At 44.7% G+C, this 27,808-nt stretch overlaps 1 protein-coding gene across 2 annotated transcripts in view; it reads right to left on the bottom strand.

The window, feature by feature from the left end:
- Positions 1-388: 388 nt before the first annotated feature.
- BCO1 (beta-carotene oxygenase 1) overlaps positions 389-27,808 on the bottom strand; it is an 81,389-nt gene continuing 53,969 nt past the window's right edge. Inside the window, exons 9-11 of one of the 2 annotated variants that reach the window (XM_063945780.1) lie at positions 22,055-22,149; positions 13,507-13,618; positions 389-5,939 (exon numbers count right to left, since the gene is read on the bottom strand). In XM_063945780.1, the coding sequence (XP_063801850.1) occupies positions 5,785-5,939; positions 13,507-13,618; positions 22,055-22,149 (362 nt within the window). In that variant the 3' untranslated portion in view covers positions 389-5,784. Of the gene's footprint in view, positions 5,940-8,399; positions 8,462-13,506; positions 13,619-22,054; positions 22,150-27,808 lie in introns of those variants that run through there. The other variant, XM_063945781.1, reaches the window with a different exon arrangement.

The raw sequence follows: 27,808 nt of genomic DNA, 5'->3' as shown, positions 1-27,808 counted from the left end.
GCATGTGTCTTTATTTGCATCCGAGTGCCGCACTACAAGAGGAAATTTACTGTATATACTGTATATATATGTGTGTATGTATATATATATATATATATATATATATACAGTGTTGGACTGGGCTATGAAAGGCCCACCGGGGGAATGCAGTTATAGGGGCCCATCTTTAGGGGTGTGGTCAGCCTCCACAGAGGCTTGAAATGCTCAATAGTCTTGTGCAGTGTAATGCAACATATCTACCATGTATAATACAAGTGCACAGTCTGGAACCTGATCCCTAGAGGAAGGAATGGGCCCTCGGGCAGTGGGGCCCACCGGTGGTTTCCCTGGTACCCCTGTGGGCCAATCCGACCCTGTATGTATGTATGTATGTATGTATGTATGTATGTATGTATGTGTGTGTAAATAAATATATATATATATATATATATATATATAGGGGGGGTGGGGGATATAGCGACCAACGGTGTCTTAAAATAATTTGATAAAAGTGGATCTAAAAGTATATATAAAATGAGTAACCAGATCAAAATTAATCTAAAAAAGGGGGGATTTTATTTATACACTAAAACAAACAATGATTATACATATATACTGTATATATATCCATGGAAATCCTGCACTCACGTCCATAAATAATCAACTGTGGGGTGCACCCAGTAGAATCCACAGAATCCCTGTAGATCAACATATGTAGCAGTAGTTCCAGTTTCCTGGGGGGCACTCTCCTTTAAACATCATCACACAAATTTTCTTAATCCATAATAGGCTTTATTCGGTCTCACAATTGGCTTTATTAGGTCGACGTTTCGGCTCTATCGATAGAGCCTTTATCAAGACAAGCCTTACGAATAATTTTATAGTCAAAAGGTCATAACTAAAAATAAGTCACTCGACAACACCACACTGTGGGTAGATTCTCAGTCACTCCAGCATATTGGCTTCACACAGATCGAAAAAATCTAAAAATCCTGGATAACTATCCATATGGTGGCATCTCAGTCAATAAAACCTCCCTGGAGGTCACGAATCCACGTCCAGTCAGTGTGGCTGCCTGTATATATGTATATATATATATATATATAGCAATGAAGAAAACCCACACACAATTCACTTAGACAATCAGGTGCTGTAATCTCATAGTGACATAGATATCCAAGCCTTTCTACAGTCCACATACAGTAGGCAGAGAAAAAAAAGACCAGCACACCACCAATAGAATTTTCCAAAAGTTTCTTAGGCTCTTGAGGAAGGTGGGAGATCACCGAAACGGCTGTCAGGCTGCTAAGGGAATACCTGGGTCAGGTCCCTGTGAGGACATGATAAGTAACATGTTTATCTCCTTTGAACTTCAGAAGCATTTGTTGTCATGCTGCTCTTAACTTTTATGGATACACTTTTTTTGATTGCATAAGAAACTTTCTGAAAAATTCCATTGGCGGTGTGCTGGTCTTTTTTTTCTCTGCCTACTGTATGTGGACTGTAGAAATTCTTGGGATATATATATATATATATATATATACTCACGGGCCTGATTAGATACACCTTTATATGTTTGTCCATGTAAATGAACATTTGGCCGTTTAGACTGGAGGCCTTGATATATAAATTTCTATCCCTGTAGGATTAGTGGGACTCGTTATCATGTATAAGAACAAGGTGTGCGCTTTTATTATACACTTACTGTGAGCCTAACCCGGCATGGGGCATGTGACTGTTGTGTAGTTTATTTGTTTATTGTCGTCATCATGTAATAATTATGTGACGATCTAGGACCCGATTGGGTGGCACAGCGGATTTGTAGTGAGTTCCCCATGGTCCAGGACTGTTGGTTGTCCCTGACTGGTGTTGCTGGCACGTGGGGAGCAGTTTGGCGTTGTGTAATCTGCGAGCCACTACTGTTTACACTTTAAATTATGCTACCGCGATTCGCGGAATCATGTTGCTAGGCAGCGGATCCCCTTGATGGTGAGGCTTCCGGTCGTCGGAACGCATCATGCATACGACTTCCGGGCTTTGGAACGCACCCGGCATGTGACTTCCGGGTGATGGAGCGCACACCACTCGGACCGGCGGCGATGTTCAGATTCCTGCACCTATGGTATGTTTGGTCGATTGGCTTTAGTTTGGTGATGTGATGGCGGTTACAACGGAGGGGACTGAGGATTTAGAGAGTCGTTGTGTGTAATTAAGGAAGATGGTACTTTTTCTTGGCTGTACTTCCAGCCGTATGTGCTTATAAGGCACGCTGTGCTCATTGGACATTAGGCAGGCACACTGAATGGACGTTGATCCGCGAGCTCCAGGGGTAAGAATCATTATAGTTCTTTAATTTTGATTTCCCTACATGATGGCTGAGGCCCATCCTTGACTGTTTAGGGGTACTCTCCTCATGATACTCCCCTTGTACTTGCATTTGCAGAGGCTCTATTGACTGAGGTGCCACTATTTGGATAAGTTATCCAGGAGTTTTTTTCTGTGAAGTAAGTGGAAATCAGTGTTTGGTATGGGTGTCATTTGGTATTACTTTTAACCCTTACTACATTGGGAACCTGCTATATATTATTTGTTGTTTTATCTATAGGCCAATATGCTGGAGTGACCGATAGTCCGTCCACAGTGTTGTACTGCCGATTTATACTTATTTTAGTAAGTACGCCATTAATATAACCTCTGGCGACACACTACAGTTGGGTGACATGATACTTAACTCTCACTCTCTATTTTTCATCTCAGTGGGTATACTTGTAAGTGAGATTTCCATATCTGGTTGTATCGCTACCTCCTGGCACTTCTTTCTTGTAATTATGCGAATTGCACTTTAATGGTGATTTTCTGATTGGGCCCGTGAGACTGATTGTATATATTCATTCTATGTATTTGTTATTTGTATAGGTTACGATCATTTGACAATATGATTATATGTATGGCTTGTCTTGATAAAGGCTCCATTTATTGAGCCGAAACGTCGACCTAATAAAGCCGATTGTGAGACCCAATAAAGCCTATTGTGAATTAAGAAATTTCGTTGGATGATGTGCAAAGGAGAGTGCCCCCCAGGAAACTGGAACTACTACTATATATATATATATATATATTAGTATGCTGGAAGAGAAATACTCAGCGCCCAAAAGTGCTTAACAATGAGCAAAAACTGTAAATAAATAATTTAGCTTATCTCTAAATTCTTTATAATATGAGAAAGAACACAATAATCAGACCATCATGCGTATTTCTTAGCAGCATATGTCAATTGCAAATCTCTGCAACACACATAAGGTTATGTCAGGAATTCACAGTCCCAATTAATTGGCAACAAATCCAAAGTAAAAAAATAGGATAGATTTATTAAAACATTTAAAAAGAATTAAAAAGAGGATATAGCACACATATGGGACTTCTGTTCAATGGTAAGTATCATACGTACAATAGCATCAAAATTAAGTGCCTATCTCTCCCGTGAGAGAGTTCAGGCACTCAGGGTATTTCAACACGTTTCATCTGTGCAGCGGACTTCATCAAGGGGTGAAGTCTGCTGCACAGATGAAACGCGTTGGAAACCTCTGAGTGCCTAGACTTGTTTTATTTAAAGTAAGGAACCCAAAATCATTGTTCAGTTTAAAGTTAGACACTACAGAGCTTCACTGAAGACATTTAGAATGACAAATCACACAACATACAAATTATACACAAAAACAGAACATGTACAGAAAAGGTGGGTGAGGCTGATGAAAGAGGTGCAGACCTGAGAAGGAGGTCAATAATGTTGTGCTCATGTGCATGTAGTATAATTGAGAGAGATAGGGAGGGGGGGATGGGAGAGAGAGAGGGAGATATACTGACCATATCTTGCATGTGTCAGATAAAAGACACAGACCTTGCCCTTGATTTATAACAGGTGGTAAAGTTTATAAATGCTATGTATCAGGTAGGAGATAAATTCATAAATTCAGGGTGTGGAGTTTATCTTTACTGTCAGTGTGCAGTAGAAAAAATAATGTACCAAATTAAATCCCCATACAGAAAGAGGATGCTCCCTTCTGTAGTCTTACTGCAGACCGATCTAGGACTACAGAAGGACCACAGATCCCAGAATGCTCTGGCAGTCAGTGCATATGAATAGTTTGAATTTAATGACAATAATTATGCACAATCTCTTAGAATCGTGCTGGTGTTTGTATACTCAATTGTACAGTTGTGGTATATTTTCTTTTGTCTCTTGGACTCGGTCCTTTGTCTTTGCTGTAATCTGTGGTGAGACTTCATTAGTTCTCTTAACTCAATTTACCTCTCAGTCCTTTTACCTACTGCATACCTCCCAACTTTTGGTGCATGGGATGCAGGACTTGCCGCGCCGGAAAAGTGATGTGGGCGTGGCCTCAGGTGAAGGGCATGGTCTAGTGCCGCAGCCCACTTTTTGCCATTTTGGGGGCATGTCCAGCGCTCCCTGAACAGCTGGGCAACCCCCCCCCCCCGGCTAACCCTCCCCGTACTGATAGATGCTGGGACAGTTAGGAGCTATGCTACTGTTCACAATATAAACAACCGTCAGCAGCCTACATTGTGGTATATGGATGTCCTACTTGCACTGTGGTGTGCCCGGCTACTGTGCATAGTACATGCAGTTCAGCTCTGTACAAGCTCTGTGTCCTGCTTATCAGCGACACCGTCCTCTTACTGAACATTCTGTAAATGGAAGTTTTGGTTTCTGGGGTTTTGCTATGGTCCCTTAATTCTGTCCTGACCATACAGGACTATTGCCAAAGTGAAGAGCTCTTATGTTCCTTATTAATTTAACTGTGTAGTTACTGCTGCATTCTTGTCTCATATAAAGATATTCTGTTCTTGTCTGTTATAAAGATGCTCAGTTCTTGTCTGGTATAGAGATGCTCAGTTCTTGTCTGGTATAAAGATCTTGTCTGTTATAAGGATGCTCAGTTCTTGTTTGTTATAAAGATGCTCAGTTCTTGTCTGTTATAAAGATGCTCAGTTCTAGTCTGGTATAGAGATGCTCAGTTCTTATCTGTTATAAAGATGCTCAGTTCTAGTCTGGTATAGAGATGCTCAGTTCTTGTCTGGTATAAAGATCTTGTCTGTTATAAGGATGCTCAGTTCTTGTTTGTTATAAAGATGCTCAGTTCTTGCCTGTTATAAAGATGCTCAGTTCTTGTGTGTTAAAAGGATGCTCAGTTCTTGTCTGTTATAAAGATGCCCAGTTCTAGTCTGGTATAGAGATGCTCAGTTCTTGTCTGTTATAAAGATGCTCAGTTTTAGTCTGGTATAGAGATGCTCAGTTCTTGTCTGTTATAAAGATGCTCAGTTCTAGTCTGGTATAGAGATGCTCAGTTCTTGTCTGGTATAGAGATGCTCAGTTCTTGTCTGGTATAGAGATGCTCAGTTCTAGTCTGGTATAGAGATGCTCAGTTCTAGTCTGGTATAGAGATGCTCAGTTCTTGTCTGTTATAAAGATGCTCAGTTCTAGTCTGGTATAGAGATGCTCAGTTCTAGTCTGGTATAGAGATGCTCAGTTCTTGTCTGGTATAAATATGCTCAGTTCTAGTCTGGTATAGAGATGCTCAGTTCTTGTCTGGTATGAAGATGCTCAGTTCTTATCTGTTATAAGGATGCTCAGTTCTAGTCTGGTATAGAGATGCTCAGTTCTTGTCTGGTATAGAGATGCTCAGTTCTAGTCTGGTACAGAAATGCTCAGTTCTTGTCTGGTATAGAGATGCTCAGTTGTTATCTGTTATAGAGATGCTCAGTTCTAGTCTGGTATAGAGATGCTCAGTTCTTGTCCGGGATGAATATACCATGCAGGTCCAGATGAACGTTGGCATTGACGCTGGCACGGCCCACTTCCTTGAAGGTTTTGGCATCCAGTATTAGTAAGAAAGAGGATTTGTTTGGGTTGGAAGATACTATAGAAGATAATATAACTCCTGTAACAATAAAACATAGGGGAAATCATAATGTATTCCTAAAATGTCAGATTCCATATGTAGTAAGATACAGATGGGATTTCATAACAGTTCAGTGTTTAATCACTTTGTACAGAATTGTGTCAAAAAGACATAAAGAGGTAAAAGATGTAAAGAGGTAAAAGACTTAAGGACAGATGTATCAAACCTTTGAGAGAGACAAAGTGAAGAAGTTGCCCAATTAGCTTCTAACTCTCATTTATCTAGCACAGCCTATACAATGACAGAATCTGATTGGTTGCTTTGGGTAACGTCTTCATTTTAACTCTCTCAAAGGTCTTATACATCCCTCATGTAAAGAGGTAAAAGATGTAAAGAAGTAAAAGATATAAAGAGGGGATCATTTGCATATTTCTATCCACAAATTCTTGGCGCAGTGTTTATTATTGTGTCATAAGTGTAAATCATGGGATGGTACTGGGATCCCGCACCCGGAAAGCCGGCAGTCAGAATACTGACAGCGGCATCTTGACAAATATAAACATCACTCTAAAATATATTTATCACTGATATACTGTAACATCAGTAATGACATAATAATTACTACATAGATTCGGACAACCTTTTGATAGTTGCTGTATTTCTAACCATAGAAGTCCTAGTAAATTCTACCTCAACATTTTGCCCAATTGGGTCTTGATATTAGATTGAAAATGTTGTCTTTTGGGAAAGTGACGTTAGTTGCTGGAGATAGCAGCCTAGAACTTAGGTGACTTTACCTGACGATACAAAAACACAATCTAGGTCTGACCCAGTTCTGAAAAATGTAGAAGTGTTAAACCCAGAACCACAGCTGGTAGTACTCTGGGGAACATCATATTAAGGCCACAATAACAGAAACAGAAGGAATCTATTCTCAGGGGAGCCAGATACTTACATAACATTACCTTCAGAGCTTGGAAGTCTACCACAATTTAGCACCATCTACTTTATCCAAAAGAGCATTGCTATGCACATCTACTGTTTGCCTGTGATGTGAAGTTACACCCTACTGTTGTGGATTTGCATTTTGATCAATTAAACAATGTAATAAACCACAAAAAGCAGCAAGTTATCATACAGAAACTGGTTCCCACAAGCCTTGCCCATAAAAACTGTCTTGACCTCAGTGTCCACCTCATAAGACTCCCAACTGCCCTGACTTCAGTGGCCACCTTCCCTAAGGCTCCCAAATACCCTGGCCTCAGTGGTCACCTCCCCTAAGGCTCCCAACTGTCCTGACCTTAGTGACCACCTTCTCTAATGCTCCCAACTACCCTGACCTCAGTGGCCATTTTCTCTAAGGGTCCCAACTACCCTGACCTCAGTGGCCACTTCCTCTAAGGCTCCCAACTGTCTTGACCTCAGTGGCAACCTTCTCTAAGGTTACCAACTGAGTCCAAAAGCCTACACAAGAAAAACCATGAAGTAGGCAACAGTAACTGTATATCACATACAGTAGCTGTAGATGCAGAGAGAAATGGATGCAAGTTGCATCACTAGGTTATCTACTCTTCTTGGTTTCTGCACATAAATTCTTGGTTTGCACAGCACAGAGTCAGGCTAAATTGATAATACTATATTAAAATGTACTCCTTTTAAGTTCCATAATTAATGTTTAATTTAATGGTTTGTTTTATATGGTTTAGTATGCAATAATCTAGTCTTATACTGCATCTATTTGCAGGCTCATGAGTTCTACAATGGTTAATCAATTTAATTGACATAATAATTTATTTGTATAATTTATAAGGGATTAACAGTCATGTTTCAGATTTTCAGCTCATTGCTACTGTAGTCACACTTCATTTCCAAACTGCAATCCCCGATACGCTATACAGTCCCACCATCTACAAAGCATTCCTGTACCTCTGAGTGCCAGCGGAGGAAATCTCCCCCAAACGCAAACTTTCCCCATTGTTACTATACTGCCCTATCTCTCCAACCAAGCCTATTTTTGATGTCTAATTTCCAATCACTCAAACCCCATTTCTTCTATGCCAGTGCAACTAAATTCTGAGCATCCACTATCCCTACTCATAAAATAAAATCTGTACTATACATCAAGAAATCTCTCACCGTATCCATCCCCCAATACTCACTTTCTCCTCCATTCACATACCTACCCTCCTTTATTTCTCTTCTGTAACTGAACATGAGGTGTGCACACTTATTTCCTTCTCTTCCTCCCCAGACTGTCTCTCAGTCCTGTTTCACTCAGCCTGTTGTACTCAAATCTCTTCACCAATGCTTGCCATTACTTAGCACATCTCTTCATCATGCTCCTCTCCACTCGTGCCTTCCCTTCCATCTTCCATGGGCTAATCTCTTATCCTCAAGAAACCATCTCTCAAGCCTTCTTTTCTTTCCAGCTGTTGCCCCATTTCTCTCTTTCCCTTTTTCAGCTCTGTGCAACAGTCTGACACACTTTCTCTCTACTTACCCTTTTCTGAACCCTCAGGAAATAGTCTTCTGCACTCTCCGATGCACTGAAACTGCCCACACTAAAGAAATGATCAAATAATGGAAATTTTGAAGGGCTACTTCTCCATATTCATGTTCCTTGACCTCACTACCACTATTAGTGCAGTTGATCCCCCTCTTCTCCTTAACAAACTTCACTTTCGTGGCTTTTCAGTACTGTTGTCTCCTTGTTAACCTTACTTATCACTCACCCCAAACCCATCTCTTAACTATGACTTACCCACCCCACATCTCATACTACTCACTCAGCATGTTCTACCAGCTCCAGAGTAATAAAGTACCAGTCAATCAGCTCCTAATTGTTACTTTACAGGCTGTGTTTGAAAAATCACAGTTAAGAGCTGATTGCAGAGCCATCTTAACGAATGGGCTCACTGGACAGCTACCCAGGGGCCCACAATTGTAGGGGCCTTTGAGAGGGGCTGTTGCCTCTGGAGTGTCTTGTGAGGCAGGTGGAGAATGCGGCTGTTAATTATACACAATCAGAGAGGCCTAGCCTCATTCTCTACTTGCCTCCCAGCCAGACAGCATGCTGATTGGGCAGGCTGAAGGTATCCACCAATCAGAGTGCAGCATTCTCTACCTGCCTTCGAGCCTGCAGCCAAACAGAGAATGGTTGTTAGGATGCTGATTGGTAGATAGTTCCAACCATCCACCAATAAGAGTGCTTACAGCCATTCACTGTATGAAACATGTGGAGAGAAGGTGCAGGACCATATGAGGGGCACATAGGCGCCGGTTCCGTGGGTGCTCCCGGGCACGAGCACCCACAGACAATGAGGAGCACCCATGGAACCAGCCGCTGCCCCACTACAGTTACGCTAGCCGCCGCTGCCTCTGCAGTGAGTGGATTGAGATGCGCTGGGGGCTGCGGAAGTGCTTCCGTACATTGCAATGTAAAAAACAACCACCAAAAATGGCCGCTGCCAAGGCGGAGACAGATGCTAGAGGTCACATTTTTAGGGTTTTTTTCACACTGCAATGTACGGAAGCGCATTCGCAGCGTCTCAATCCACTGCAGGTGCTAGCAGTATACATACTGTTGTGCGGGGGCAAGAAGTATACATACTGAAGCCCGCACACACCCTCCCATACTTTACTGGAGCAGCGGCCAGGAGACCCCCCTGGCAACTCGCGGGAGACCCCCCTGGCAACTCGCGGGAGACCCCCCTGGCAACTCGCGGGTGACCCCCCTGGCAACTCGCGGGAGACTCCCCTGGCAACTCGCGGGAGACTCCCCTGGCAATGCACATGAAACCCCTAGCAACATGCATGAAACCCCTGGCAATGCGCAGGAGACCCCAGGCGAGCATGGAACCCAGAGCATGAAACCCCTGACAATGTGCATGAAACTCTTGGCAACGTGCATGAGACCCCTGACAACAGGCAGGTAATTTAACAGTAATTAGGAGCCTTACTGTGTGGCATCATTTGTAAGGGGCATTATTGTGTGTGGGGCATAAAATGGTGTCAGGGCCATAACTGTGTGTGGCATAATATGTTATTGATGTTACAGTGTGTGGCATAATAATATTGCGTAATAGACATTACGGTTTGTTGCATAATGTCTAATGGGCATTATGGTGTATTGCATAACGTGTAATGGCATTATGGTGTGTTGCATAACGTGTAATGGCATTACGGTGTGTTGCGTAATGTGTAATGGGCATTAGTCACTGCCACGGCCGCCCGTTCATTCCCGCTGCCACCTCGTGCTGAGCACCCATTAGCAAAAAACATAAATCAGCACCTATGGAAGGGCATACTATGACTTTATTTATTTTTTTTCCTGTGAATGGGTGGGAAGGGGACCCAGTGCATTGTTTTGCCCAAGTCCTACAATGCTATTAAGATTGATTGGTTTATAATTTATTTCTCTCCCCTTTATTTCTCTCCAAGCTTTGATAAATCTTCCCTATGGTAACAGAAATGCATTGAAAATGTATTGGGCATTCTGGGCAGACACTGGCGGCTGGCTATTAAGACTGATGGAGTGTTATCAGAGTGTCGCAGGTCTGTCGCTCAACTGGTTGCGAACTCAGGTTCTTAATTGCTCACATTGGAGGCCATACTGTAATGGAGAGTCTGCACCAAGCATGGAGGTGGTACGACTGATGGTTGTCTCTAAAGATGCACCAAACAGTATTATGTCATCTAATGACGCACAGTCAGATGCAGGGGAACGGCTGATATTAACATTAGCATATAGTCACAGATGAAACTATGGCAAAAGACAATCAACCAGTCACAGCAGGGTGTGACTTTGAACCAACCCCACAGCATTCCCCTGATTTTACACCTGAAATATCTAGGGGTCTTACCAAATGGTATAGCTTACCAGTTTCTTCAGAGCACTTTACCCTGAGGCACTGAGATTCAGGGCTTCAGTATAACAGGGGTCATTCCGACCCGATCGCTTGCTGCAGTTTCTCGCAGCGATCAAGTCGGAACGGCGCATGCCAGCCGTCGTTGCTTTGCTATCGCCTCTGAGGCAGAGGCGGTCGCTGTGCGGGAGGGGGGTGGACGACGGCGTTAATCCGCCATTTAGGGGGGCGCGTTCCGGCCAATGCAGGTGTGGCCGGACCGTTGGGGGGGGGGGCGGGCCGCGGCGGCTGCGTGACGTCACACGCAGCCACTGCGGGCCGAGGAGCAACGAGTAGCTCCCGGCCAGCACGCTAAAGTTGCGTTGGCGGGAGCTACTCTTGAAGTGCAAAGGCACCACCGTTGTGCAATGCCTTTGCACTTCTGGGGGGGGGGGGCGGCACTGACATGCGGGGCGGACTAGCCCTGTTCTGGGCGTCCCCCCGCATGTTAGTGTGAATGATCGTAGCTGTGCTAAATTTAGCACAGCTACGATCAACTCGGAATGACCCCCAAAATGTCTCCCTTCACTGAATGATGAAGCACTTCTTTCTAGGAAAAACTAGGTAGGGCATTGTCAGCAGGTGATGAGCAGTAAATTGTGGTTACAAAAAATTGCCCTTACACACTTTGCACTCTTTATCACTTTTCCATGTGTGTGAATGTTACTGTAGATTACTATAAGAGGTTGAGCAGTATAGGCTATATAAGTATGTCTAGCAACCGAAGCACACAAACATTATGTTATCATATATGTCAGATGTAATTGAAGAATGTTACTGCCAGAATTTATTGCTGCACTTAAAACATAAATATATTACTATCACCTGTTTTCTTCATATTTTTTTTTTTTAATACCATTCAATAAACAGGCTTCCACTCTATGTACCATGGTAGCATGCAAAGTAGGTATGCTTTCAGCTTTGTCCAGATTAATTTCCTTAATAGGCTGGTGCACATTTGGAGCTACATCATTATGAACTCCCCTCATTCTCTCTAATTAGTGCCCGATCTTTCTTCTCTCCTATGCTGGCAAGCTCTTTGAGTACACCACCTCACTTCCTTTCACTCCACCCACTCCCTGCTAGACCGAGTCCTGTCCACCTTATAGTCTCTACATTCCAACAAAACTGCCCTCACTAAGGTCAACAATTACTACCTCATGACCAAATCCAGGGGCTATTTCTCAATTTATGCATTTTCCAACCTCGCAGCAGCATTTGACATGGTTGACCACACCTTCCTCCTGCAACCCCTCCGTTAGACTCTGCGGCTCAGGGTTCTCCTCCTACTCCTCCCTTACATCCCCTTCCTGTCAGAGTCCATCAAGGTTCCATCCTTGTCCTATTCTCTTCTCCAACTTGCTAAACTTATCAGTTCCTTTGGTATCTGATGCCACATCTATGCTTACAGTATCCAAATTTGTCTCTCTATCTCTGATCTCTCCCCTTTTGCTCTTTCCCATGTCACCTTATGTATGTCGGGCTTCAACCCGCCTACATATCACAAAGCTCTCTGACACTCAGTATATCTAAAACTCAAGTCACCATATTTCCCCCAGACAAGGTCCCCTCTCTGTCTCCATATCCCTCTCGATAACATCTCCCACTCCTCTGTTCCCCAATATCCAATTTTTGAGTGTCACCATTTAATTTTCCCAAACTTTAGTTCCTTTCCTAACTCTGCATTTCCACCTCTGCAATATTGCCAGGGTGAGGCCCTTTCTAATCATGGAAGCAACTAACACCATATTCACGCCCTCATCATATCTCACTTAGATTACTGTGACCTAATCCTCGCTGAACCTCCAAATTCCCACCTGGCCCCGCTAGTGTATATTTAACTTTGTTGCCTGTATAACTTTCTTTTTTCGTTCCTCTACCTCTGCTGCCGCCCCTTGAGAGTCCCTCTGTTGGCTCCTTATCCCATGCAGAATCAAATTCAAACTTGTCTCTTTCACTTCCACACTTCTCCTCCCTACATTTTCAGCCTCTGTTTTTCTCACACACCCTCTTCCCCTCATGTACACCTCTTCCTAAATTTCCAGCCTCTGTTCCCCTCACACCCCCTCCTGCCCTCATCCACACCTCTCCCTACATCTCCAGCTTCTGTTCATCTCACACCCCCTCTTGCCCTCATACACACTTTTCCTTCATACATCTCCAGCCTCTGTTCATCTCACACCCCCTCCTGCCCTCATCCACACCTCTCCCTACATCTCCAGCCTATTCTTCTCACACCTGCTCCTGCCCTCATCCACACTTCTCCTTCCTACATCTCCAGCCTCTGTTCATCTCACCCACTCCTGCCCTAATCCACCTCTCCTAACATCTCCAGCCATTATTCCTCTCAAACCTGCTCCTGCCCTCAACACCTCTCCCTACATTTCCAGCCTCTGTTCCACTCACACCCCCTCCTGCCCACATCCACACTTCTCCTCCCTACATCTCCAGCCTCTGTTAATTTCACACCCCTCCTGCCCTCATCCACACCTCTCCCTATGTTTTTAGCCTCTTATCCCTCACACCCTTCTGCCCTCCTTGTTCCTCCAAGGACTCATCCTTTTAATTCCAACTGATCACCTCAGAACTTTCTGGAGCTCATAACAACTAGTTGAAGGGGCCCCTGATCAGTGGAAGACCAAGTGAATGTCTCCTGTCCTTAAGTTAATTACTGTGGTACAAAGCAACTGAATGAAACTTACCATCATCCTCTTCTTTGCCATCTGGGTGTGGTACAAACAGGGGCTCCGCAGGCCAGCACATGTCCTCACTCCAAACCAGCATCTCTTTGGTTACCACGTCAAACTTCAGTAACTGAGCAATTAAACACATAGCAAGCACATGTTATTTACAGCACCACAATGAGCACATAAACATTTTCTTATTATTCCACTTTTAATTATCAAGTTTTTTAATACTGTAAGTTGTGTTTGAAATTAAAATGAATTGAACATAGCTATTTATACTCATATTACAGTACAGTTTATTTTTTTCTCTGAGTTTTTTTCCATACACAGTACTACTGTGGGTATAATGTGTATGGAGCATTACTACTGCGGGCATAACGTGTATGGAGCATTACTACTGTGGGCATAATGCATATGGAGCATTACTACTGCAGGCATAAAATGCGTATGCAGCATTACTACTGTATGCATTACTACTGCGGGCATAATGCATATGGAGCATTACTACTGTGGGCGTAATGTGTATGGAGCATTACTACTGTGGACATAATGTGTATGGAGCATTACTACTGTGGGCATACTGTGTATGGAGCATTACTACTGTGGGCATACTGTGTATGGAGCATTACTACTGTGGGCATAATGTGCATGGAGCATTACTACTGTGGGCATAATGTGTATGGAACATTACTACTGTGGACATAATGTGCATGGACATTACTACTGCGGGCATAATGCGTATGAAGCATTACTATTTTTGGCATAATGTGTATGGAGCGTTACTACTGTGGACATAATGTGCATGGAGCATTACTACTGTGGGCATAATGTGTATTGAGCATTACTACTGTGGGCATACTGTGTATGGAGCATTATTATTGTGGGCATACTGCATATGGAGTGTAATGTGAATAATTTGTGGCGCAATGTGAATAGGGGTTACTATAGTGTGGCCATGCCCATTCCACACAAGACAATGCCCATTTTTTGGAGTGTGCGTCTGCGGCACGCACTGTTTATGTTTACAATATGGGGAGCACCAAATCTCTCTCTGGCACAGGGCACCAAAATGTCTAGTTACGGCTCTGCTCACTATTACCCAACCACAACTGTCAGTTACAGAAGCTTTTACTTATTTAGTCACTGTGATTATGGAAGTGTTTAATGAATGTGAATAGATTGCCTGTGACTCTTGACCAACCAGATACCTTGCTGTATACACACCTACATCCTCAGCAGGATTGAATTACCCACTGAGCGTTCTCTGCTCCTCAATCAGTGATCAGCAGCTTTGATAGGTAAATGTGTAGGGTGATGGGAATCATTCAAGGAACTATATGAAGAGTGTGGGTCACCCAATATCTCACTATAAATTGTACAATTAACTTTCCCATAATCCTCCAAATACATTTGCCATGATTATAACAAGGACACAGTTCTGAAACCACCAAACTTACAGACTTAAAGAGCTTTGAAATGTATCAGAGGTATACTGAGTACAGAAATCAGTTTTTCATACTTTATTAATATTTACTTGGAATCAGCCTTTGGAATTGGGTGACTGAATTAAGATTTTCCAGGAGCTAAATTATGGCCCCCATCCAGCCGCTTCCTGAGGTGAATGTGGAATCTGGTGTCTGGATTTAGGGGGTAATTCCAAGTTGATCGCAGCAGGATTTTTGATAGCAATTGGGCAAAACCATGTGCACTGCAGGGGAGGCAGATATAACGTGTAGAGAGAGTAAGATTTGGGTGGGTTATTTTGTTTCTGTGCAGGGTAAATACTAGAGATGAGCGCCTGAAATTTTTCGGGTTTTGTGTTTTGGTTTTGGGTTCGGTTCCGCGGCCGTGTTTTGGGTTCGAACGCGTTTTGGCAAAACCTCACCGAATTTTTTTTGTCGGATTCGGGTGTGTTTTGGATTCGGGTGTTTTTTTCAAAGAACACTAAAAAACAGCTTAAATCATAGAATTTGGGGGTCATTTTGATCCCAAAGTATTATTAACCTCAAAAACCATAATTTACACTCATTTTCAGTCTATTCTGAATACCTCACACCTCACAATATTATTTTTAGTCCTAAAATTTGCACCGAGGTCGCTGTGTGAGTAAGATAAGCGACCCTAGTGGCCGACACAAACACCGGGCCCATCTAGGAGTGGCACTGCAGTGTCACGCAGGATGTCCCTTCCAAAAAACCCTCCCCAAACAGCACATGACGCAAAGAAAAAAAGAGGCGCAATGAGGTAGCTGTGTGAGTAAGATTAGCGACCCTAGTGGCCGACACAAACACCGGGCCCATCTAGGAGTGGCACTGCAGTGTCACGCAGGATGTCCCTTCCAAAAAACCCTCCCCAAACAGCACATGACGCAAAGAAAAAAAGAGGCGCAATGAGGTAGCTGTGTGAGTAAGATTAGCGACCCTAGTGGCCGACACAAACACCGGGCCCATCTAGGAGTGGCACTGCAGTGTCACGCAGGATGTCCCTTCCAAAAAACCCTCCCCAAACAGCACATGACGCAAAGAAAAAAAGAGGCGCAATGAGGTAGCTGTGTGAGTAAGATTAGCGACCCTAGTGGCCGACACAAACACCGGGCCCATCTAGGAGTGGCACTGCAGTGTCACGCAGGATGTCCCTTCCAAAAAACCCTCCCCAAACAGCACATGACGCAAAGAAAAAAAGAGGCGCAATGAGGTAGCTGTGTGAGTAAGATTAGCGACCCTAGTGGCCGACACAAACACCGGGCCCATCTAGGAGTGGCACTGCAGTGTCACGCAGGATGTCCCTTCCAAAAAACCCTCCCCAAACAGCACATGACGCAAAGAAAAAAAGAGGCGCAATGAGGTAGCTGTGTGAGTAAGATTAGCGACCCTAGTGGCCGACACAAACACCGGGCCCATCTAGGAGTGGCACTGCAGTGTCACGCAGGATGTCCCTTCCAAAAAACCCTCCCCAATCAGCACATGATGCAAAGAAAAAGAAAAGAAAAAAGAGGTGCAAGATGGAATTGTCCTTGGGCCCTCCCACCCACCCTTATGTTGTATAAACAAAACAGGACATGCACACTTTAACCAACCCATCATTTCAGTGACAGGGTCTGCCACACGACTGTGACTGATATGACGGGTTGGTTTGGACCCCCCCCAAAAAAGAAGCAATTAATCTCTCCTTGCACAAACTGGCTCTACAGAGGCAAGATGTCCACCTCATCTTCACCCTCCGATATATCACCGTGTACATCCCCCTCCTCACAGATTATCAATTCGTCCCCACTGGAATCCACCATCTCAGCTCCCTGTGTACTTTGTGGAGGCAATTGCTGCTGGTCAATGTCTCCGCGGAGGAATTGATTATAATTCATTTTAATGAACATCATCTTCTCCACATTTTCTGGATGTAACCTCGTACGCCGATTGCTGACAAGGTGAGCGGCGGCACTAAACACTCTTTCGGAGTACACACTTGTGGGAGGGCAACTTAGGTAGAATAAAGCCAGTTTGTGCAAGGGCCTCCAAATTGCCTCTTTTTCCTGCCAGTATAAGTACGGACTGTGTGACGTGCCTACTTGGATGCGGTCACTCATATAATCCTCCACCATTCTATCAATGTTGAGAGAATCATATGCAGTGACAGTAGACGACATGTCCGTAATCGTTGTCAGGTCCTTCAGTCCGGACCAGATGTCAGCATCAGCAGTCGCTCCAGACTGCCCTGCATCACCGCCAGCGGGTGGGCTCGGAATTCTGAGCCTTTTCCTCGCACCCCCAGTTGCGGGAGAATGTGAAGGAGGAGATGTTGACAGGTCGCGTTCCGCTTGACTTGACAATTTTGTCACCAGCAGGTCTTTCAACCCCAGCAGACCTGTGTCTGCCGGAAAGAGAGATCCAAGGTAGGCTTTAAATCTAGGATCGAGCACGGTGGCCAAAATGTAGTGCTCTGATTTCAACAGATTGACCACCCGTGAATCCTTGTTAAGCGAATTAAGGGCTGCATCCACAAGTCCCACATGCCTAGCGGAATCGCTCCCTTTTAGCTCCTTCTTCAATGCCTCCAGCTTCTTCTGCAAAAGCCTGATGAGGGGAATGACCTGACTCAGGCTGGCAGTGTCTGAACTGACTTCACGTGTGGCAAGTTCAAAGGGCATCAGAACCTTGCACAACGTTGAAATCATTCTCCACTGCACTTGAGACAGGTGCATTCCACCTACTATATCGTGCTCAATTGTATAGGCTTGAATGGCCTTTTGCTGCTCCTCCAACCTCTGAAGCATATAGAGGGTTGAATTCCACCTCGTTACCACTTCTTGCTTCAGATGATGGCAGGGCAGGTTCAGTAGTTTTTGGTGGTGCTCCAGTCTTCTGTACGTGGTGCCTGTACGCCGAAAGTGTCCCGCAATTTTTCTGGCCACCGACAGCATCTCTTGCACGCCCCTGTCGTTTTTTAAAAAATTCTGCACCACCAAATTCAAGGTATGTGCAAAACATGGGACGTGCTGGAATTTGCCCATATTTAATGCACACACAATATTGCTGGCGTTGTCCGATGCCACAAATCCACAGGAGAGTCCAATTGGGGTAAGCCATTCCGCGATGATCTTCCTCAGTTGCCGTAAGAGGTTTTCAGCTGTGTGCGTATTCTGGAAAGCGGTGATACAAAGCGTAGCCTGCCTAGGAAAGAGTTGGCGTTTGCGAGATGCTGCTACTGGTGCCGCCGCTGCTGTTCTTGCGGCGGGAGTCCATACATCTACCCAGTGGGCTGTCACAGTCATATAGTCCTGACCCTGCCCTGCTCCACTTGTCCACATGTCCGTGGTTAAGTGGACATTGGGTACAACTGCATTTTTTAGGACACTGGTGAGTCTTTTTCTGACGTCCGTGTACATTCTCGGTATCGCCTGCCTAGAGAAGTGGAACCTAGATGGTATTTGGTAACGGGGGCACACTGCCTCAATAAATTGTCTAGTTCCCTGTGAACTAACGGCGGATACCGGACGCACGTCTAACACCAACATAGTTGTCAAGGACTCAGTTATCCGCTTTGCAGTAGGATGACTGCTGTGATATTTCATCTTCCTCGCAAAGGACTGTTGAACAGTCAATTGCTTACTGGAAGTAGTACAAGTGGGCTTACGACTTCCCCTCTGGGATGACCATCGACTCCCAGCGGCAACAACAGCAGCGCCAGCAGCAGTAGGCGTTACACGCAAGGATGCATCGGAGGAATCCCAGGCAGGAGAGGACTCGTCAGAATTGCCAGTGACATGGCCTGCAGGACTATTGGCATTCCTGGGGAAGGAGGAAATTGACACTGAGGGAGTTGGTGGGGTGGTTTGCGTGAGCTTGGTTACAAGAGGAAGGGATTTACTGGTCAGTGGACTGCTTCCGCTGTCACCCAAAGTTTTTGAACTTGTCACTGACTTATTATGAATGCGCTGCAGGTGACGTATAAGGGAGGATGTTCCGAGGTGGTTAACGTCCTTACCCCTACTTATTACAGCTTGACAAAGGGAACACACGGCTTGACACCTGTTGTCCGCATTTCTGGTGAAATACCTCCACACCGAAGAGCTGATTTTTTTGGTATTTTCACCTGGCATGTCAACGGCCATATTCCTCCCACGGACAACAGGTGTCTCCCCGGGTGCCTGACTTAAACAAACCACCTCACCATCAGAATCCTCCTGGTCAATTTCCTCCCCAGCGCCAGCAACACCCATATCCTCCTCATCCTGGTGTACTTCAACACTGACATCTTCAATCTGACTATCAGGAACTGGACTGCGGGTGCTCCTTCCAGCACTTGCAGGGGGCGTGCAAATGGTGGAAGGCGCATGCTCTTCACGTCCAGTGTTGGGAAGGTCAGGCATCGCAACCGACACAATTGGACTCTCCTTGTGGATTTGGGATTTCAAAGAACGCACAGTTCTTTGCGGTGCTTTTGCCAGCTTGAGTCTTTTCAGTTTTCTAGCGAGAGGCTGAGTGCTTCCATCCTCATGTGAAGCTGAACCACTAGCCATGAACATAGGCCAGGGCCTCAGCCGTTCCTTGCCACTCCGTGTGGTAAATGGCATATTGGCAAGTTTACGCTTCTCCTCCGACAATTTTATTTTAGGTTTTGGAGTCCTTTTTTTACTGATATTTGGTGTTTTGGTTTTGACATGCTCTGTACTATGCCATTGGGCATCGGCCTTGGCAGACGACGTTGCTGGCATTTCATCGTCTCGGCCATGACTAGTGGCAGCAGCTTCAGCACGAGGTGGAAGTGGATCTTGATCTTTCCCTAATTTTGGAACCTCAACATTTTTGTTCTCCATATTTTAATAGGCACAACTAAAAGGCACCTCAGGTAAACAATGGAGATGGATGGATTGGATACTAGTATACAATTATGGACGGGCTGCCGAGTGCCGACACAGAGGTAGCCACAGCCGTGAACTACCGCACTGTACTGCGTCTGCTGCTAATATATAGACTGGTTGATAAAGAGATAGTATACTCGTAACTAGTATGTATGTATAAAGAAAGAAAAAAAAACCACGGTTAGGTGGTATATACAATTATGGACGGGCTGCCGAGTGCCGACACAGAGGTAGCCACAGCCGTGAACTACCGCACTGTACTGTGTCTGCTGCTAATATATAGACTGGTTGATAAAGAGATAGTATACTCGTAACTAGTATGTATGTATAAAGAAAGAAAAAAAAACCACGGTTAGGTGGTATATACAATTATGGACGGGCTGCCGAGTGCCGACACAGAGGTAGCCACAGCCGTGAACTACCGCACTGTACTGTGTCTGCTGCTAATATATAGACTGGTTGATAAAGAGATAGTATACTCGTAACTAGTATGTATGTATAAAGAAAGAAAAAAAAACCACGGTTAGGTGGTATATACAATTATGGACGGGCTGCCGAGTGCCGACACAGAGGTAGCCACAGCCGTGAACTACCGCACTGTACTGTGTCTGCTGCTAATATATAGACTGGTTGATAAAGAGATAGTATACTCGTAACTAGTATGTATGTATAAAGAAAGAAAAAAAAACCACGGTTAGGTGGTATATACAATTATGGACGGGCTGCCGAGTGCCGACACAGAGGTAGCCACAGCCGTGAACTACCGCACTGTACTGTGTCTGCTGCTAATATAGACTGGTTGATAAAGAGATAGTATACTCGTAACTAGTATGTATGTATAAAGAAAGAAAAAAAAACCACGGTTAGGTGGTATATACAATTATGGACGGGCTGCCGAGTGCCGACACAGAGGTAGCCACAGCCGTGAACTACCGCACTGTACTGTGTCTGCTGCTAATATAGACTGGTTGATAAAGAGATAGTATACTACTAATATTATATATACTGGTGGTCAGGTCACTGGTCACTAGTCACACTGGCAGTGGCACTCCTGCAGCAAAAGTGTGCACTGTTTTAATATAATATTATGTACTCCTGGCTCCTGCTATAACCTATAACTGGCACTGCAGTAGTGCTCCCCAGTCTCCCCCACAATTATAAGCTGTGTGAGCTGAGCAGTCAGACAGATATATAATATATATAGATGATGCAGCACACTGGCCTGAGCCTGAGCAGTGCACACAGATATGGTATGTGACTGACTGAGTCACTGTGTGTATCGCTTTTTTCAGGCAGAGAACGGATATATTAAATAAACTGCACTGTGTGTCTGGTGGTCACTCACTATATAATATATTATGTACTCCTGGCTCCTGCTATAACCTATAACTGGCACTGCAGTAGTGCTCCCCAGTCTCCCCCACAATTATAAGCTGTGTGAGCTGAGCAGTCAGACAGATAATCAGATATATATAATATTATATATAGATAATAGATGATGCAGCACACTGGCCTGAGCCTGAGCAGTGCACACAGATATGGTATGTGACTGAGTCACTGTGTGCTGTGTATCGCTTTTTTCAGGCAGAGAACGGATTATAAATAAAACTGGTGGTCACTATCAGCAAAACTCTGCACTGTACTGAGTACTCCTAATGCTCCCCAAAATTAGTAAATCAAGTGTCTCTCTAATCTATTCTAAACGGAGAGGACGCCAGCCACGTCCTCTCCCTATCAATCTCAATGCACGTGTGAAAATGGCGGCGACGCGCGGCTCCTTATATAGAATCCGAGTCTCGCGATAGAATCCGAGCCTCGCGAGAATCCGACAGCGTCATGATGACGTTCGGGCGCGCTCGGGTTAACCGAGCAAGGCGGGAAGATCCGAGTCGCTCGGACCCGTGAAAAAAAACATGAAGTTCGTGCGGGTTCGGATTCAGAGAAACCGAACCCGCTCATCTCTAGTAAATACTGGCTGCTTTATTTTTACACTGCAAATTAGATTGCAGATTGAACACACCCCACCCAAAACTAACTCTCTCTGCACATGTTATATCTGCCTCCCCTGCAGTGCACATGGTTTTGCCCAATTGCTAACAAAAATCCTGCTGCGATCAACTTGGAATTACCCCCTTATTTCAGTACTTATCAGAATCTTCTGTATTTATGAGTCTTAACTTGTTGCTATGAAACAACAGGCTTTACCTTGGTGGGAATGGGGCGCCACTCCACGTGAGAAGCGTAAACATATCGGTATTTCTTGCCATTATAGTCATAGTTAATTCTAGGTAGTTCAATTCCTAGAAATATAAAACATAATTTACAGATGTATTACTTCATAATATCAACACATAAAGGACTCAATTTAATTAGGAGTGAACGTGCTGCGCTCACGAGTAAGTGTGGCAATATGTACAGCCACACTCATGGATTTTTACAAAAACCCATGAATCCAGGGCAGCATCTGCCCCGTGAGGGGGGTCGGCATTTGTACACATCGCCTGTGTTTCTGCAACACCAACTTGCCCTCCTTGCCCCTAACTGAATTGACCACTAAGGGGGAATTCAATTATCTGTGATGTGCTGCCCAACATCACCAGGAAGTCCAGCTCTGCTTACTACAATAAAGAATCTCTGCTTATTCTTCCCTGGCGCCCCATAATAGCGTGCTGGAAAATGAGAACTACATTGCCAAGGAATGCCTCCATGACCCTTCCAGAGGCAATCCACAGAGCATCGACTTGGGTATGTTACCGTAAGAGTGATTTCCTGAATGTCAATTTGGGAGTGGTGATAGTATGGGTGTGGATCATCAAATTGACAGTGTCTAGGTCGACAATGTTTAGGTCGACCACTATAGGTCGACAGTCACTAGGTCGATAGGGTTTCTAGGTTGACATGTGCTAGGTCGACAGGTCAAAAGGTCAACATGAGGTTTTTTTGGGGGGTTTTGTGTTGTTTTCTGCGTACAGTGACCGGGAAGCCGAATTAGTGCACCGTGTCCCCCTCGGATGGCTCGCTTCGCTCATTACAATCGTAGCCCACATGGATCGTTAAGTATGAAAAAGTTCAAAAAAAGAAAAAAAATTGAAAAACTCATGTCGACCTTTTGACCTGTCAACCTAGCACATGTCGACCTAAAAACTAGAGATGAGCGGATTCGGTTTTACTCGGTTCTCAAAACGGCATCTGATTGGCTATCCAAAACACGTGACATCCGTGAGCCAATAAGATGCCGTTTTGAGAACCGAGTAAATCCGAGTAAAACCGAATCCGCTCATCTCTACTAAAAACCCCGTCGACCTTCCAACCCTGTCGACCTAGTGACTGTCGACCTATAGTGGTCGACCTAAACATTGTTGACCTAGACAGTGTCGATCTTCAGACCGGATCCCGATAGTATTACTTGATTGAAAATACTGTATAAGAGATAGGAAAGACCATATATTTTTTCATGTTTCTAAAGTATATTGCAAAGTATGGGAAGTTCTAACAAAAACTATAAATCACGATTTTACCCGTTTTCGGCCATTTTTTATTAAATACAAATCAATGCTAAAACTATAACACACAGGGGGCCAAATGTAATAGAGTGAGAGTTTCAGAAAGTGAGAGATTTGGTAAGGTTTTTCAGTTTTTTTTAAAAGTGGCAATCATTTACACTGCAAAACCAGGTTGATCTTGCTGTGTAAATGATTGGCACTTTAAAAAAAAAACTGCAAAACCTTACCAAATCTCACACTTTTTAAAACTCTCGCTCTATTACATTTGGCCAAGGGAATTTTAGTCAAAGATGAAACATGAAAATGGTTTCAGAGCTAAAACCAAAACCGAATCCCAAAGTTGGGAGTATGTGCACATATATCAATGTACATATCATTCAGCATATAAGGGGAAGATTTATCAAATCTTGGTTAGAGATCAAGTGGAGGGCGATACAGTAAAAGTAACAACCAATCGGCTCCTGCCGTAGTGAGATCCTGCACATGCGCAGTGGGGTCGGCCAGGTAGGGAGACAGGGTGAATAAGCACTAAGCTGTGCTCCAGCAGAGATCGCTGGAGGGGGGAGTTTCCACTCCCCCACTCCGGCAGATAAGATGATCATACATCTTGTTGGATTGGCTTCCTGCTTCGCCTCGGTAATGAAGCAAAGCAGGAAGTGTTATCACGGCACAATCCGTGCCGCTATAATACATTCCCCCCACAGCCTGTAAAATTAGAGTTAGAAGCAGTGGGGTAAATTCAAACCAGATGCCCAGAGGTGAAACAGAGGATGGCGTGCCCCCTCCCTCCCTGGCATTTGTCAGTTCATGCACTTTAGCACAGTAGCGCCAGAGCCTCTCTCCTGATGACCGCAAATTGTGACAATAAGGAATCTTTATTTTTGAGGGCTGGCTGCAAATGATAATAAAGAGAGTTTTATTTTTACAATTAGTGCACACATTGGCCCCCACAGAGAAAAAACACATGCGCTCCCACAGAAAAAAATTTTTCACATTGTCGCTCATTGGAATAAAACAACACACACCGTCCCCCAGTGGAGAAAAGATAAAGCACATTGTTCCCTGAAGGAAAACAATAAAACACATCCCCCACAGGAAAAATAAAACACATTGTTCCCCACAGGAAAAAAAACACATTGTCCTCAACAGGAAAAATAAAACACATTATCCGCCACAGCAAAAAAGAATATATTGTCTTTCACAGAAAACAAAACAAAACACATTGTCCGTCACAGGAAAAAAACATACTGCCCCCCACAGGAAAAATAAAACACATTGGACCTAATTCAGACCTGATCACTCCTCTGCATATTTGCAGCGGACTGCGATCAGATAGTTACCACCCATAGAAAGTGAAAACCCGCCCTGTGCAAGTGTGTGAATACATGCGTATGCCGTGAGAAAACTTCACCAGACAACGGACAGCTGCAGATCCGTTAGCAGCTCAGTCAACATCGAATGATTTTTCCAGTCCGTGCGTAGCCCAGGACTTACTCCTACAGTGCGATAGAATCAGGCTGTTCAGAGCCTGAGCTGACGTCACACACCCTCCCAGGAAATGCTTGGGAGCACCAGCATTTTTCCTGACACTCCCATAAAACGTCCAGTTACCACCCACAAACGTCCGCTTCCTGTTACTCACCTTGTGTGAATCACACCATTCTGTCGCTATTTATGCCTGCGCATTGCAGTGCATACGCATGCGCAGTCATTCGATTATCGTCCACTGTGCAATTTCGTACAACAGCGATCAGGTCTGAATTAGGTCCATTGTTCTCCACAGGACAAAAAACATCAACATATTGGGGGTCATTCCGAGTTGATCGCTCGCTAGCTAGTTTTATCAGCCATGCAAACGCTATGCCGCCACCCACTGGGGGAGTGTATTTTAGCTTAGCAGAAGTGCAAACGCATGTGCAGCTGAGCTCTACAAAAACAGTTTGTGCAGTTTCTGAGTAGCTCTGAACCTACTCAGCGCTTGCGATCACTTCAGCCTATTCGTGTCCGGATTTGACGTCATACACCCGCCCATCGAATGCCCAGCCACGCCTGTGTTTTTTCGGGCACGCCTGCGTTTTTGCAAACACTCACTGAAAATGGTTAGTTGACACCCAGTAACGCCCCCTTCCTGTCAATCTTCTAGCAGCCGCCAGTGTGAAAAAAAACTTTGCTAGAACCTGAGCACAACCATAAAGGGCTTTGTACCCGTATGTCACGCGTGCGCATTGCGGGGCATACACATGCGCAGAAATTGCATTTTTCACCTGATCGCTGCGCTGCAAAAATCGGCAGTGAGCGATCATCTCGGAATGACCCCCATTGTCCCCAACAGGAAAATAAAACATAGTCCCCCACAGAAAACAAATAAAACACATTGGCCCTCATTCCGAGTTGTTCGCTCGGAGTTTTTCATCGCATCGCAGTGAGAATTCTCTTAGTGCGCATGCGCAATGTTCGCACTGCGACTGCGCCAAGTAACTTTACTATGAAGAAAGTAAGTTTACTCACGGCATTTTCATCGCTCCGACGTTCGCATTGTGATTGACAGGAAATGGGTGTTACTGGGCGGATGCACGGCGTTTTAGGGGCGTGTGGATGGAAACGCTACCGTTTCCGGAAAAAACGCAGGAGTGGCCGGAGAAACGGTGGGAGTGCCTGGGCGAACGCTGGGTGTGTTTATGACGTCAGCCAGGAACGAAAAGCACTGAACTGATCGCACAGGCAGAGTAAGTCTGAAGCTACTCAGAAACTGCTAACTCGTTTGTAATCGCAATATTGCGCGTACGTCGGTCGCAATTTTAAGAAGCTAAGATTCACTCCCAGTAGGCGGCGGCTTAGCGTGTGTAACTCTGCTACATTCGCCTTGCGAGCGAACAACTCGGAATGAGGGCCATTGTTCTTCACAGGAAAAAAACAAAATGTCCCTCACTAGAAAAATAAATAAAACACATTGTCCCCCAGAGGAAAAAATAAAACACATTTTTCTTCACAGTAAAAAAACAAACCCATTGTCCTCCACAGGGAAAAAAAAGAACACACTGGGGTATATTTACTAAGGTCCCGATTTTGACCGAGATGCCGTTTTTTCATCAAAGTGTCATCTCGGTAATTTACTAAGCAATAATCACGGCAGTGATGAGGGCATTCGTAATTTTTTGGAAGTCCAACAAAAAAAATACGAATGAATACACCATCGGTCAAAACGCGGCTGTTTAAGTATGAATCTCGGTAATTTACTAAGAAGTGCAAAGCAAAAAAAAAAAAAACACTGCCGTGAAAAATTACAACTCGTAAAAAAGTGCTAAAAAAAAACAGACCTGCTTTTTTAATCCGTGATTGTATAGGCATGCAGGGATCCATGAGATCCGTGCATGTATATCAGTGGGAAGGGATGGGAAAGTGGTTATTTTCTTTAAAAAAATTGCGTGGGGTCCCCCCTCCTAAGCATAACCAGCCTCGGGCTCTTTGAGCCGATCCTGGTTGCAGAAATATGGGGAAAAAATTGACAGGGGTTCCCCCATATTTAAGCAACCAGCATCGGGCTCTGCACCTGGTCCTGGTTCCAAAAATACGGGGGACAAAAAGAGTAGGGGTCCCCCGTATTTTTAAAACCAGCACCGGGCTCCACTAGCTGGACAGATAATGCCACAGCCGGGGGTCAATTTTATATAGTGCCCTGCGGCCGTGGCATCAAAAATCCAACTAGTCACCCCTGGCCGGGGTACCCTGGGGGAGTGGGGACCCCTTCAATCAAGGGCCCCCCCCCCCCCCAGCCACCCAAGGGCAAGGGGTGAAGCCCGAGGCTGTCCCCCCCATCCAATTGGCTGCGGATGGGGGGCTGATAGCCTTTTGTGAAAATGAAAAGATATTGTTTTTAGTAGCAGTACTACAAGGCCCAGCAAGCCTCCCCCGCATGCTGGTACTTGGAGAACCACAAGTACCAGCATGCGGCAGAAAAACGGGCCCGCTGGTACCTGTAGTACTACTACTAAAAAAATACCCAAAAAAAGACAAGACACACACACCTTGAAAGTAAAGATTTATTACATACATCCACACAAACATACATACATACTTACCTTATGTTCACACGAGGGTCTGTCCTCTTCTCCAGTAGAATCCATGGGGTACCTGTTGAATAAATTCTACTCACCAGATCCAGGGTCCCAGGCTCCTCGTAGCATCCATTTGTAATCCACGTACTTGAATAAAATAAAAAAACGGAGAGCCGAGCCACGCACTGAAAGGGGACCCATGTTTGCACATGGGCCCCCTTTCCCCGAATGCCAGAAACCCACTCTGACTGATGTCTAAGTGAATTTCTTCAGCCAATCAGGGAGCGCCACGTTGTAGCACCCTCCTGATCGGCTGTGTGCTCCTGTACTGTCTGACAGGCGGCACACGGCAGTGTTACAATGTAGCGCCTATGCGCTCCATTGTAACCAATGGTGGGAAC

Source organism: Pseudophryne corroboree, chromosome 11 (genome assembly GCF_028390025.1).
Source record: "Pseudophryne corroboree isolate aPseCor3 chromosome 11, aPseCor3.hap2, whole genome shotgun sequence".
Lineage (NCBI taxonomy): Eukaryota > Metazoa > Chordata > Amphibia > Anura > Myobatrachidae > Pseudophryne > Pseudophryne corroboree.
Note: the sequence above shows the minus strand (reverse complement) of the source record. Positions and strands in the feature narration are given on the sequence as shown.